The sequence below is a fragment of the Onychomys torridus genome, chromosome 20 (assembly GCF_903995425.1).
Source record: "Onychomys torridus chromosome 20, mOncTor1.1, whole genome shotgun sequence".
In the NCBI taxonomy this organism is placed as follows: Eukaryota; Metazoa; Chordata; class Mammalia; order Rodentia; family Cricetidae; genus Onychomys; species Onychomys torridus.
The window spans coordinates 13584687-13598475 of record NC_050462.1 but is presented as its reverse complement, the minus strand read 5'-3'; the positions used below and the strand labels follow the sequence as shown (position 1 = coordinate 13598475).

Below are 13789 nucleotides of genomic sequence, written 5' to 3'. Positions count from 1 at the left end.
CACTGCCAGAAGGTTTGGCCAGAGACACCCAAGAATTTGAAACGTGTGTGGCTGATTTGAGCTCATTAGGAGCTGGAGCCTTAACACTGCACATCCTGCCAGAAGCCCTGCAGAGGTCAGGAGTTGCTGGTGTGGTTTGAAGTCAGAAGCCGGGGGTTGACTTTCCCAAACCCAGTGACCACTGTGGTGAAGGCGGATCTCTTTAAGAATACCCCCTTTAAAGAGTTATAAATAACACACCCTGTGGGTGTGTGTAGCACGTTCTTAGTCTGGATTTTCTCTAACAGAGACACCCGCGTGGCACCCATGTTGCCCAGAGAAACAATGAGATTCTTTCTTCTGGTTGGGCCTGTCAGAGGAAACAGGAAGTGAATGCTTATCAGGGATGACTGGGGGCTTTCATATGGCAAGGGGGGCGGGAGTGATGAGTGCCATTAGGATCCCAAAGCTGATTTTTGTGGTGCCGCTGTGGAACCCAGGGCCCGGGCCATGCTGGCCAAGCGCTGTCCCACTGAGCAATCCTCCTGCCCTCTGGAACCTGCTGGAAGAGGTGGAAAGATGTCAGCCCGTTTGAAGGTCTGACTGAAGGGTCTGCTGGGCCTGCCTCTCTCTCTCTGGCTCCTTGGCCACCTAGAAGCTGGTCTATGAAGGAGCAATGGAGACTCACTGTAGAGAACTCAAGGCCATTGCTCTGTCTTCTGGGCATCTTCGTCACTGTCCCTCATGGCTATCCCAAAGACTCTAGTGTATCCTCATTCTGTTGGCTTGTCTGCACCTCACGGCTTGACTCTCGTGTGTCATGAGGTAGAAGCCTGGCCTCCACCTTGGGACCTTTCCTGAGCATTCTCAGCTCAGCCTCAAAAGCCCAGCTCCATCTGCCCAGATCAGAACACCCTCAGCGTTTGTTCATGACAGCTAACCTGTAGAAAAGCTTTTCCTAATTACACGGATGATAGTAAAATAAATGGGTAGGGCTGGGCAAGCCGGCTCAGCAGGTCTAAGGGTGCCTGCCAGCAAGTCTGAGACCCCAAGTTCAATTCCCAGGACCTGGAGGAAGGAAAGAACTGACCACTGCAAGTTGCCCTCTGACCTCTACACCCATGCCACGGTGTGCATGGGTACACATGTGTACCACACGCGCGCACACACGCGCGCACACACACACACACACACACACACACACACACACACACGATGAATAAGTGTAATAAAAACATAGGGGTAATCTCTTATGAAGATACTCAAGTGAACAAAATTTGGAACCTCCAACAACCCACCTGAACTTGCGTCAGTGTGGATGAGTTAGTGTTCAGTAGGTTCCAAGAACAAGAGAGCAGCAAGTTAGGAGGAATGAACGCCAGAGTTGATGCTACAGGCAAAGGCGAAGGCTAACGTATTTTGTGGGATCTCCTCTCCTGGTGGGACAGACGCTTCCCACCTGTGTGCTTGAGGCTATGGGGTTGGGACAGCTGCATGATAAGTGCCTGGGCAGTTGAAGTCCTCTTCCGTTGGCCATGACCGGTTTGCATCGGTGTCTACCAACGGGGGCGTCTGCTCTCTGTAAGCATTGTCCTGGGTTCTGACGTCACTGGCAATGCAAAGTGTAACCAAGCCCTGTCCCTTCCCGGCAAATGCCACGCTGGCTGTGTAGTGTGAAAGGACCGTGTGACCAAGGGATGCTGCGTCTTCCTCACCCCAGGCCCCTGTTTAAACTCAGTCAGCCCCGGCAGGTGCTCATGGCCACATTTCAGCAAGTAATGGCCGGAGAAATAACCAAAACACAGTTGACGTGATGGGCGGGAATAAAGCCAAGCCAAGGAAGAGTTGGGTGGGGGATCACTGGTCGTTCCTGTAGTCAATTGAATGCCACATAGCTCCCAGTGCAAGGTGACCGCTGCTGGTTTGTATGTCATGAATTCCAGTTGTGTTTCTGCATCCAAGCTGCTTGCAAAAGCGCAACCAGAGAGTCTGTGTGTGGCAAGGTGGTCCACTGGGATGGGGTGGGAAACACTGTGGCACTCTCTGGAGCAGAGCCATGTGTAGCATGTGTAGTGCCCTGGCCTGCGGGGGGGGGGGGTGGAGGGGTGGGGGGCTCCAGCTCTGACCTGCCTGCCTCCTCCACCCCACCCCCAGGTAATGGAGAGTGCAATCACGTTGTGGCAGTTCCTGTTGCACCTGCTGCTGGACCAGAAACATGAGCACCTCATCTGCTGGACGTCTAATGACGGCGAGTTCAAGCTCCTCAAGGCGGAAGAAGTGGCCAAGCTGTGGGGCCTCCGCAAGAACAAGACAAACATGAACTATGACAAGCTGAGCAGAGCCCTGAGATACTATTACGACAAGGTAAAGCCATCCTCAGCCTCAGAGGGAGGGGGTGGGAGGGGGGGCGGGGTCTCCTCTCCCAGCTCACCGATGAGGGCAGGTGATGAGAGCAGGTGAGCCGATGCCTCGGCTCAAGTTAGAAGACAGAGTGATGGCTCAGAGGCAATTCAGTCGGTCAAATGCATATCCTGTAGGCGCAGGATCTAAATCCAATTCACCGACACAAAGGCCTGGTGTGGTGAAATATGCTATCCCAGAGTCAGACAGGTGGAGACGGGAGAATACCAGGGACTCAGTGTCCAGCCAGCCTTGCCTGCTTGTCAGTTCCAAGCCACTTAGAGACCCTGTTTCAAAAAAAACAAAAAAAAAACAAAACAAAAAACAAACAAACAAAAAAAAACCCCGATGTATGGAACCTGAGATATGATGGCCACATGCATACCCATGACCATGTGTACAAACAGCACAGGGAAAGCACAAGAAAATGTAAGTTATTTATACCTTTAATTTTGAGAAAGATTTTCCCTCCTCTGGAAACCTTTAGTTTGTTACTGGGGCTCAGATCTTGTCTCCCATCCCCCCACTCTCCACCTCCCACTTGTGTAATTTGCTGAAGGCAGGCTGCCTGCCGACAGGGGTGTCAGGTGGCTGTGGGGCTTTCCAGATGCTGCTCTGGGAGCAGAATAGAGTCTTTCTGTATGGGGGTGCAGTCAGAAGAACCTTCCTTGGGAAAGGGCAGTTTGGAGATTCAGTATTTGCCCCCTGTGTGCTGGGGGTGAAGCCCAGTGCCTTGTGCATGCTAAGCAAGTGTTCTACCACCGAGTGACAGCCCCAGGCCCTGGACATGTTATTACTGTTAAGCATCTGGCATCTCAGTATCCCTGTTTGTGAAATGGGAATCAGCAATTCCAGAATGCAGGGCCTCTGTGAGGATTCACTGAGCCATAGCCTGCCAAGTACTTCTATCTGTGCCTGGTATGTGACATTTGGCATGTTAGTAACTTCCCTAGTTAGAAACAAGGCCAGTTCTGTTTCTACATCAAGGTGAGAGAGCACTATAATTAAAAAAATTAATTTTATGTATCCGGGTGTTTCACTTGCATGTGTCTGTGCACCACATGTATGCAGTACCCACGGAGGCCAGAAGAGGGCGCTGAATCCCCAAAGACTGGAGTTAGAAGCTGGGAATTGAACGCAGGTCTTCTGAAAGAGCAGCTCTTAACCACTGGGCCATCTCTCTCTCCAGTTCGTAGAGTGCTTTTAAAAGTGAATCACAGCACAGTTGCCAAAGCCTGGATGTTTGGCGTGAATTTAATTCATTTCTCACAAATTAGTTAGCATGCTTCGTAGGGCAAAATTCCTTCTATTTAGTATAAACGTATCCGGTCCATAATTATTGGGCATTTCTGTTTGAACCTGTGCTTGCTGACTGTTTAGCTTCTTGAACACAAAGGTTTAGAATCCTCGTAAACACTGTGAGCTTTTGTTCTGGGTTCACTCTTCCTATGAAAAGGTGAATTCAAACTGATTTAAATATTAGTTCCTGATCTATATTTAGCGCCTTCTGTCTGCAAACCCCTTTGGGATTGAAGACAGAAGGATTACACGTTTCAGGAAGCGAGGACGTCATTAATTATAAAGGGCTCCTTTCTGTGCGCCTAATTGCATGTGATTATGTCATTGGAGAGCTCAAGGTGCATCCCATTAATGTGACAATTAATTAATCCTGGCTTAACGCAGAGTCCTCCGAAGATGTGAAGGCACTTCTCGGCTAATTGCACTGTCTGGAAGCCAAGCAGATGGCGTCTTGCTTTGCCTTTCCCCCCGGGTTCCGTGTTCTGCCGTGGGAATTGGGGGCCCTGTAGGAAAAGAGTCTGCCTCGCCTGCTGGCGGAGAGCCGTGAGCTTGGCCTCTCCATTGTTTGAAATCAAGGTGTTGGAGAACAGAGGGTTTGTCCTGTCAGCATGGAGGGGTCTGTGTCAGGGCTGGGGAGTGGCTGTTGGTGGCCCCCAGCGCCACTGTCTAGGGAGAGCAGCTTCAGCTGGAGAGAGAGAGACAGTCAAGCGTCTCCCTCGCACGGTGAGACCCTGGTGTGATGGCGTCCCCGTCACCCCAGCACTGGGAAGGCAGAGACAGGAAATCCTCCAGGCTCATCGGATAGCTAGCCCAGCCCAACGGGTGAGCTCCAGGCCAAAGAGACCCTGTCTCCAAGGAGGTGACTGGTGTTCCTAAGGATGACACCTAAAGTCCTTTGGCCTCCATGTGCATGTATACGAGTGTGCACATACACACATATACACATGTGTGCACACACATACACACAAGTACAGTGTACATACTCACAAGTGCACACACAAGTATAATTCACATACATGCACACACAAGTACAATATAAATACACACAAGCACACATACATATGCACACACACGTACACATGGGTGCAGTATACATACAAACACATACACATATACATACAAGTACAATAAACATACACATAAGCACACATATTTATGCACACACACATGTATACACAAGTACGGTTCTCATACATACAAACACATACATGTACACACCCTTTTTTTAAAGGTGCTTTATAGCTGTCAGTCAGGGAGTGTATTGCTGCTTTCTGTGAGGCGTCTAGGGACCTGGCCCGGGCAGTTCCTGTTGAACTAAATGACTTTAAACCTGATGACACTCCATGAGACAGGTCCTTCCCTAGCCTCTTATACAAAGCAGAACATGAAGACCAGGCTAGCCCACACAGCCGGTGAGTGGCAGGGCCTGGGGCCCGGCTGCTCCGTGTTCTTTAAGACACAACCTTGACTTTACTTTGGAACTTTGGAGCTGAGGTTGACTGACCATACGCTCTTCTGACCTCACGAGTTGGGTTTTGTTTTGTTTTTTCGAGACAGGGTTTCTCTGTGTAGCTTTGAGCCTTTCCTGGAACTCACTCTGTAGACCAGGCTGGCCTCGAACTCACAGAGATCCACCAGTCTCTGCCTCCTGATTAAAGGTGTGCGCCACCACCACGCAGCCCAGTCCCCAACTCTTAAAATCTCAGCAATGCCACGCTGAAGATTTGGCTTCCACCTTCCGGACTCTGGGGACCCGCTCCAGCCACGGCCACAGACGCTCACTACAGTTTAAAAAGAAAAGAGGAGGAGGAGGAGGAGGAGGATGGAAGGGAAGAAAGGAAGGAGGTGAAGGAAGATGCGGAGGAGCAGAAGAGCCGAGAGGGGAAAGCAGGAAGAGAACCGCCATTCTGTCACCGAGATCATTTATTTTGCGTTTTTTTTCTGGCTAACACGTCCGGTTTTGCCAGCAGCACCCTGATGGTCTGCACCAGTTAGACTGGTTCAAATCTCTAGTGTCCGACGGCGTTAGCCTGGCAATCCTGGCCGACGTAGATGTCAGACCTCTCACGGAAGGGCAGCTTGGAGCAGGGTCTCTGTGGGTGTGACGCCCTTGGGCCACACGGGCATGGTGTGGTGTGTCCTGCCCTGCTCTGCTTTTCAGGTGAGGATGGGGAGTGACTCAGACTCAGGCTGGTCCCCTCTGCTTCTCTGTGTCCTTGTGACGGTCATCGACCTCCTCTCCCCCCTCCTCCCTCACACTGAGCCCGTGAGTGGCGTAAACCCGTGGCTGGCTCGCTCGGCAGCCGTGGCCATTTTTTTTCTGTTGCCTTCTCTGGCCTTCTCTAACTAGCTAGCATCCTTTCCTTGGTGGCTGAAAATGCACATCCTTCGGTTTGTTCTAATAGGGAAGTTTCTCTTCCAGAGCAGACAAGCCTGTAACTAGCATTATTTTTATATGGTATATGTTGTATTTTTAGCTTGTTCCAGCATATTAAAAGTGGGCAGAGGAGAAATGTGGAAATGTGTATAAAAAGCTATACACAAGACACTGAGGAGGAAATACTGTATGTGTTCATGACATCTGGCAGAGTGAAGTGCTATAATCAATGTCCCTTTAATACATGTGCCCTCCAGCCCACGGGTTGTAATAGAGAGGAGGGCATGGTGTGGGTTTTGGATTAGATGTTTGGGTTGGAGACCAGCTGGGGAGGGGCAGTCTCTCTGGGCCTGCCTTAGCCTCCTTTCTTATAAATTTATCTTTTTATGTGTGAGTAGGTTTGCATGTCTTAGTTTTGTGTGCACATGTGTGTGGGTGCTTGTGGGAGCTAGAGGTCAGCATCTGGGCTCTACCTGGGTCAGTCTCCAAACCTCCTGACTCTACCTCATTGATTCTATAATTGCACACCAGAAATCAGAACTGAGCCGTCTTGACACCATTCCCCTACCCCATTTCCCCCGCTGCGGCACTGAGAATTGGGCCCAGGGCCCTCACATGCTAGGCAAGCACACTCCTTTTTATGTAAAATGGGAATAACAGCAGAATCTTTCAAGGGGTCATGGCGGATAGGCTCAGTGGCACTTGGACCCTCCCGACACAGTGCCCAGTACTTGATGGATATGACGAAGCCTTGGCCAGAGTCATAAGGTGGGTAATCTTCTTTCCCTACCACTAATTTTAAAGCTTTGGGTGAATGCAGAGTAGGAAAGTGAAGCCTTGTACCAACCTCCAGAATAGGTGTGCAGAGATAGAATGCTTTTTTTTTTTGTTTGTTTTGTTTTTCGAGACAGGGTTTCTGTGTAGCTTTGCGCCTTTCCTGGAACTGGCTCAGTAGACCAGGCTGGCCTCGAACTCACAGAGATCCGCCTGCCTCTGCCTCCCTAGTGCAGGGATTAAAGGCGTGCGCCACCGCCGCCCAGCTAAGAGATGGAGTGCTTTTGTCTTTGCAATATCAGGAGTCCTGGGCCCTGCTGTGTCATAACCGAGAGTGGCCAGCAACTGTACCAGCTGCTTGTTTCTACATAGTTAGGCTGCCCATATTTCAACGCCCTCTCTGTCCCTCTGAGTCAAAGCCTGCACACTTCCCCGTGCATTCAGAGGGAGTGAGCATCCATCTGCACATCCCCTGAGTATCCAGGTTTTGAGTGTAGGGCCGTGGAGGTTGGGAGCTAGCTGTTTTCATTTACACCATCACAAAGCATGATCTCGGCCACGCCGCCCCTCACCGGGTCACACGAGAATCTGGAGTTGAGGATGTATGTGTGGTTCTCAGCAGTGTTAGCCTCTGCAGAGTATGTACATGCTTGGAAGGACATGCCATGTCACCATCCATGTTTGTGAATCTTAATGCATGAGATAACAGGCCGATTTATATAAATGTCTTTCTCCACAAACCACGTTACTGTTACTATTTACTGTGGAGGTTTGCGTCTAGCTATGTAGCCCACAACAAGTAGAATGCTAGATTCTGTGACTTCTAGATTCAACAGCATGCATGTCAGTGTGTCCATTATCAGCCAACACCCAGGCCAGGCCAGGCCAGAGGTGAGGTAGCTGAGCCCTGGGAGATTTGGAGTCGCTGGGACTTAAAAGGTCCCTGATCTCTGATACCAAGGGCTTTAAGAGGTAACTGGGGCTGAGATGTAAGCCGCTCCTGAGGGCTCAGATTCTGGGGTGGCCACAGCCTCCACCTGCCTATCTATGGGTTTCCTCATGTACATACCCATTATTTTAGGGAAATCTGGTGTGTGTGTGTGTGTGTGTGTGTGTGTGTGTGTGTGTGTGTGTGGTGGGGGGTGGTCAGGGTTTTGCAATGATAACCTCCAACAAAGAACCCCTAGGCCCACCCAAAGCTTTTGAAGAGGTGACTGAACAGGTCCCATTAGGATTCTAGGAAGGGGGTCACTCAGTCCAGGGAGCAGCATGCTTTAATTTCAGGAGGAGGGTGGTAGAAGGGTTGGGGATAGGGTAGGTAGGTGAGGGCTGAGCGGCCTCTGGCCAGCCTAAGAAGCTTTCAGGCATTGAGAGAATACTGTCTGAGCCCTGGGCAGGGGAAGGTCGAGGTGGCAGAGACCTGAGCAAGGCCCTGAGTGGCACTCACCCTCTTCTGACAGACAGCCTGCTTTCCCACAGCTGCAGCTCTGCCGAATGGAAGGCTCCCCCCAACCTTAGTTTTAAACCAATGCTTCCAGAAGGTAGACTGGATGATGTAATTATAGGGATGCCTTTTGGTGATTTTGTTAACAAGCTAACTGTTTCCTCTCCTTCATATCAGCGGGCACATTTGGTTTAAAATCTTTCATCTTAGGGCAGAGGAGGGAAGGACTGACAGACAGTTAATGTCTGTAACTGCTTCCCCCATGGACCAAGGGATGTGCTGCCTTCATTCACTTAAAACGTTAATTTATGCTGGGCATTGGTGATGCACGCTTGTAATCCCAGCACTTGGGAGGCAGAGGCAGGTGGATCTCTGAGTTCGAGGCCAGCCTGGTCTACAAAGCGAGTTCCAGGAAAGGCGCAAAGCTACACAAAGATATCCCGTCTCGAAAAACCAAAAAAAAAAAAAAAAAAAAAAAAAACACCAAAAAACAAAACAACACACACACACACACACACACACACACACACAAAACAAAACAAAACCAAACCAACAACAACAAAAAAACGTTAATTTATTTCCTCCTCATATGGGGTCACCTTGCCCAGCCTTAATACATGGGGAGGAGCTTAGTCTTACTGCAACTAGATGTACTATGTTTTGTTGATGTCCATGGGATGCCGGCCCTGTCCTGAGCAGAAATGGAGGAGGAGTGGATGTGGGGCTTGGGACAGAGGGGTATATGCATGGGGACTCTCTGTCCCTCTGACATGAGAAGAAAGAGGGGAAGAAAGAAGAAAGCTGTGACCAGGATGTAAAATGAATTAATTCATTACAAAAAGTTCATCTATTTCAGTGCCTATAGGTGTTTGATGTGCAGGTATATCTGTAAACCACGTGCATGCCTGGTCCCCAGGGAGGCCAGAAGAGGGCACTAGATCCCCAGGACTGGAGTTACAGATGGTTTTTGAGCTGCCTTATGGTGCTGGGAATTGAACTCGGGTGCTTTGGAAAAGCAGCTAGTGCTCTTAACCACGGAGCCACTTCCTGAGCTCCATTCATTCACTCCTTAATGACTCCTTTACATTGACAATTAACATCTTTCTCTGCCACCTCTGTCTGTTCTCAGGCTCTCAAGTCCCTCAGCTATTTCTTTGAAAATACCCTTCCCTCCACTTACGTGGTTCAGCAGCTATGGGGCTGGGGACAGAGACACACAAATCAATCATCCCCACCCCCACCCCACATTGTAAAAAGTGCTAGCATACACGTGGCACCGGGCCTTCCAGAAGAGGGAAGTAGGGAAGTAGGGATGGAGAGGAGACTTCTAGGGGTCAAGATATTTGACCTAGGGCTCCTGGGCTGAACCTGAGTCCAGCTGGTGCCAGGCAGGGAGAAGAATACTAAGCAGGGAACAGCATGTGGGAAGGTGGGAAGCGCGTACGTTTGACCTTTCCTAGTGCAGAGTATTTATTCAGGGTATGAGGTGGAGATGAGGCAGGGAGGGACGTGGGGAGAGAAGCAGTGGAGCGTCTCAGGTTGCTCTTGGTACTTTCTGATGAGAGCCAGTAAAGGATGGAAACCAAGAAGGAGCCACGATTCGATTTGCATTTTAGAAATAAAAACCCTCATCTGCCTCCCATGCTCCTTGGCGTTGGTAGTTTGACACACGGCTATGGTCTTTTCTGGCCATTTCCTGAGGAGGCATTTTCCTCACTGGGTGAATTGGCCTCGTCATGACATCAGAACCGGGGCCTGCAGCCCCCCCCCCCCCCTCCAGCACACAGGGGCAGGGTAGGCGAGAGGCACACTGCCCGGCGCTCCCATGGGTGCAGCTGTTCATGGGAAGCTGATGCCATCCACCTCGGGTTGCTCCATGAGAAGACCCGGAAGCTTACTCAATCCCTTATCCTTCCCCGTCCAACAGACCTTTTGTCTCTGTTGTTGTTGGCAGAGAACGTTTATCCCAGGGGGAGACTGGAAACTCTGCCAGCTCCCTTCTCCTCCACAGATGAAAATGGTCTCCACAGCAACGTCCCAGCTGATCCTCACAGGGCACCGAGTGATCTTCACCTAATTGGAAGGAAATTAGGGGGAGCAGTCAGGGAGAGCCACTGGCAACAGATCCCAGGAAGTCGGATGCATCACCTTCTTAGCTTAATTGGGTAATTCATTTTAAATGGGGTGTTCAATCCCGATGAGAAAATGTTAGTATTAATAGCCTGTATCTGAAGTCAGCTGCCTGTGCCGGAAAGCTTGGCTCCTGTGGAATCCTTTAAGACCCCCAAAATAAATTTTGAGAAGATAAAAGGATGTATTTTCAGTCCAGCAAGTGTTCCTGTCCTGGAACTTTCTAGAATGCCTGTCTGGGCTGTTGTCATGGTGTTCTGCGTATGGTTGAGATCCTTTCTGCCTGGCCCTAGGCCTGAGTACAGGGAGCCTGAGAGCCCTACTGGGTGTCTTTCCCCCCACTTTGTGCCATGTCAGCCGCTCAGATTGTGGGGGGGACAGCAGATGGCACCTTGGCTTTTGTCCAGAGGCCAAGGAGGGTAAGCACGACTTCCCTGCATGAATTTGGCCCTGGAAGCTGCCTGGAGACCTGTGTGTAGCTGAACTCCCTTTTGGAGGACTTCCAAGCCGGCACCTCCCCACTCCCCCCACAACCCTCCCACCCTGGAGATGGCAGCCAGCATAAGAAGGCAGGCGGTGGGCGTGCGAGAGACCGGATACCACGTGTTAAATTTGGGGCTGCTTTCTGTCTTGCCCGTGCTCCCAAGCCGGTGTCCCTGTAACACTCCACACACCCCCAGATCGGGTGGTTGCTAAGAAACAGGATGAGACAGTCTTGAGAGTACAGTTAACATGTTGATGGGGCTGCGGCTGTGGGGTGCTCAGCTGCCGAGGCTCACACAGCCTTGCCAAATTGCTGCATCAGGCACTTGCCCTAGCCCACACCGAGTCCCCCTTGGCAGGCACCCACATTCCTGCCCTGGGCTCTTAGCTGCAGGAAAATTTAGGGATTGTGTAGACAAACTGACAAAAAAAAAAAAAAAAACCGCTAACATTCACATCACACCTCCCACCACCCACCAGCCACCAGCTGCTCCTCTGGGCGGGCTCTCCCCCACTTCCCTCACAGGCTCAGCTCTTACCCCAGATGGTAATACCAGGAGGGAAGCTCACGTGTGTGGGGCATGCTGCGCTAAGCTCTGTGCTAGGCATTGCACACTTGCTAACCATTGTCTGACTCCCAAGGCATTTGGCCTTGTGGCCAGTGATGGACCCATTCTAGAGATGGAGATACTGAGTCTGGGGAGGGGGCAGTTTGAGTAGCGCACCCAAGGTGAAGCAGTTGCTTAGGGTCAAGCATTCAGCCTGTAAGTTTTAGCCTCGAGGCCAGAGTTGGGATACGTGAAATTGCGGATCACACAGGTGCAGGTTGCTGGGGGCCCAGGCTGAAGCTTTCCATCCTTCCTGTGACTGATCTGAGGCCAGCCAAGAGAGAGAGGCCCCAACACTGACCTATCAAATGGTCATCGGAAAGACTGCTCTGAGCCGTGAGCTAGCTGAGAATGGGAGGTGTTGGGTGGGAAGCCCCAGAGAACCTCTGCTTCTAGAACATGCCTCCTTAAGGAGCCAGGATGAGGGCTAGAGAGATGGCCCAGTGTACAAGACCACTTGCTGCTCTTCCAGAGGACCCAGCATTGGTTTCCAGCACCCAGATGGGGGCTCACAACCATCTATAACTTCAGTCTCAGGGGATCTGAGACCCTCGTCTGGTCTCTGTGGACACTAGGCACTCACGTGGTGTCCATGCATCCAGGCAGGCAAAAAACACTCCTGCACATAAAATCAAAATAAATAAGTCTTCAAAACAATACAAGAAATTATCAAGCCAGACATAGTCGTGTACAACCTTACCCAGTGTACAGGGAGTAGAGGCAGACAAGAGTTTAAAGCCAGTCTAGTGTACATCGTGAGTCCCAGGCCAGCCAAAGCTGCATAATGAGACCCTGTATCAGAGAGCAGGGGTGAGGGGTAAAGTGGGAAGGGAGCAGGCAGGAAGCCATGTTGACATTCCTTACCTGTCTGCTTTCTTACCTCCCTGGCCACCCAGTGGCCCTGGGAAATCCCCAAACTCTCTTTACCATCTGGCCTCACTCTACTGGTTTTGAACCTTCCTACCTCTGGGCTATTATCCCCGCCCACCTTGCCTGTCTGCTCCAGGCCGCCTCTGCAGCTGAACTCTGTTCCTCAGCAGCCTATGCTTGGCTGTCGCTGTCTTGTCCCGTGCCCCTTCCCTCTCCCATCACGGCCTCTTTATTTGGACCCCTGCCTGTTTTTGTTTTTGTTTTTTTTTTCTCCTAATTTGCCATCATCTCCACAGTGAGGGCTGTGGTGGCTTCCTGTAACCCGAGAAGTGTGAGTGAGGAGTGAGCAGGCCTCTTCCATAGATAGCATTGGGGGAAATCTGTCCTTGTGAAATGTCAGCCCCTGGTAAGAACCGAAGAAACCACCTCACCCTGCCCACTGTACCTCTAACCAATGAGGAGCCTCAATGCAAAATATTCTTAGTTCTTTTTAAATCTTTTGTTTGGTGCTTAGCTTTCTGTTCCCGTGATAAAGCGCCATGAACAAAAGCCACTGACTCTGTGGAGTGCCCTGCATATGTCTTTCACGCTGGATGTTGGTCTAGGCACCAGGCTAGGCAGAGCTGGGGACACCCTTTGTCTAGATTTTACATTTGGAGGAAAGGGTTTATTTCTGTCAGGAAGGGAAGTCAGGGAAGGGCCCTGGAGGCAGGAGCTGATGCAGAGACCATGGAGGAGTGCTGGTTACTGGCTTGCTGTCTTACACGGCTCACGACTACCTGCCCAAGGGTGGCAGCACCCACAGTAGGCTGGGCCCTCCCACGTCAATCATTAATCGAGAAAATGCCCCACAGATTTCCTACAGGCAATTTGATGGAGGTTTTTCTCAATGGAGGTTCCTTTTCCAGAGGACTCTAGCTTATGTCACATAGACTAAAAGCAAACCAGGACAGTGCCAGAGGCTGAGCCCAAGGCTCTGTCTCCAGTATGGAATATCAAAAATCTGTCAAAGCTGGGGTAAGGATGTACTTCTGTCCACCTGTGGCCCTGATGTCCCCATGCCAACTGTCCCACTCAAAATGGAGAACCATTGTATTTGGTCCCCAACCCAGCCAGAGAAGGGTTGTGCTGGCTGAGCAGTTACGGTTCCATTTATTGAGGACAAACACCCTTAGAGGGGTGTTTAAAGGAGCCAGGATGGAGTTAGGGCTGAACCAGCAAGGAGCAGCTGCAGAGAGAGCAGGGGAGAAAGATGCCCTCAGCATCCAGCTTGAGTCTCCCAGGGAGAGGTGTCCTGCCAGCCCAACAGGAAGAGGGGTCCCCAGGGTTCCGTGGTGTGGCTCAGGCAATGAGTCTGAGGAGCCCTCCCAACGTTAAGTCGCGGCATGCGGCGAGCTGATTCACAACAGCAGTTTACTAATGCCA

The 13789-nt window shown here is 50.9% G+C and overlaps 1 protein-coding gene across 1 annotated transcript in view; it reads left to right on the top strand.

Annotated features, from left to right (window-relative positions):
- Window positions 1–13789, top strand: part of Elk3 (ETS transcription factor ELK3) — a 65061-nt gene that overhangs the window by 26606 nt on the left and 24666 nt on the right. The window contains exon 2 of the mRNA XM_036170209.1: window positions 2134–2343. Within this exon, the coding sequence (XP_036026102.1) occupies window positions 2137–2343 (207 nt within the window). The 5' untranslated portion in view covers window positions 2134–2136. The remainder of the gene's footprint in view (window positions 1–2133; window positions 2344–13789) is intronic.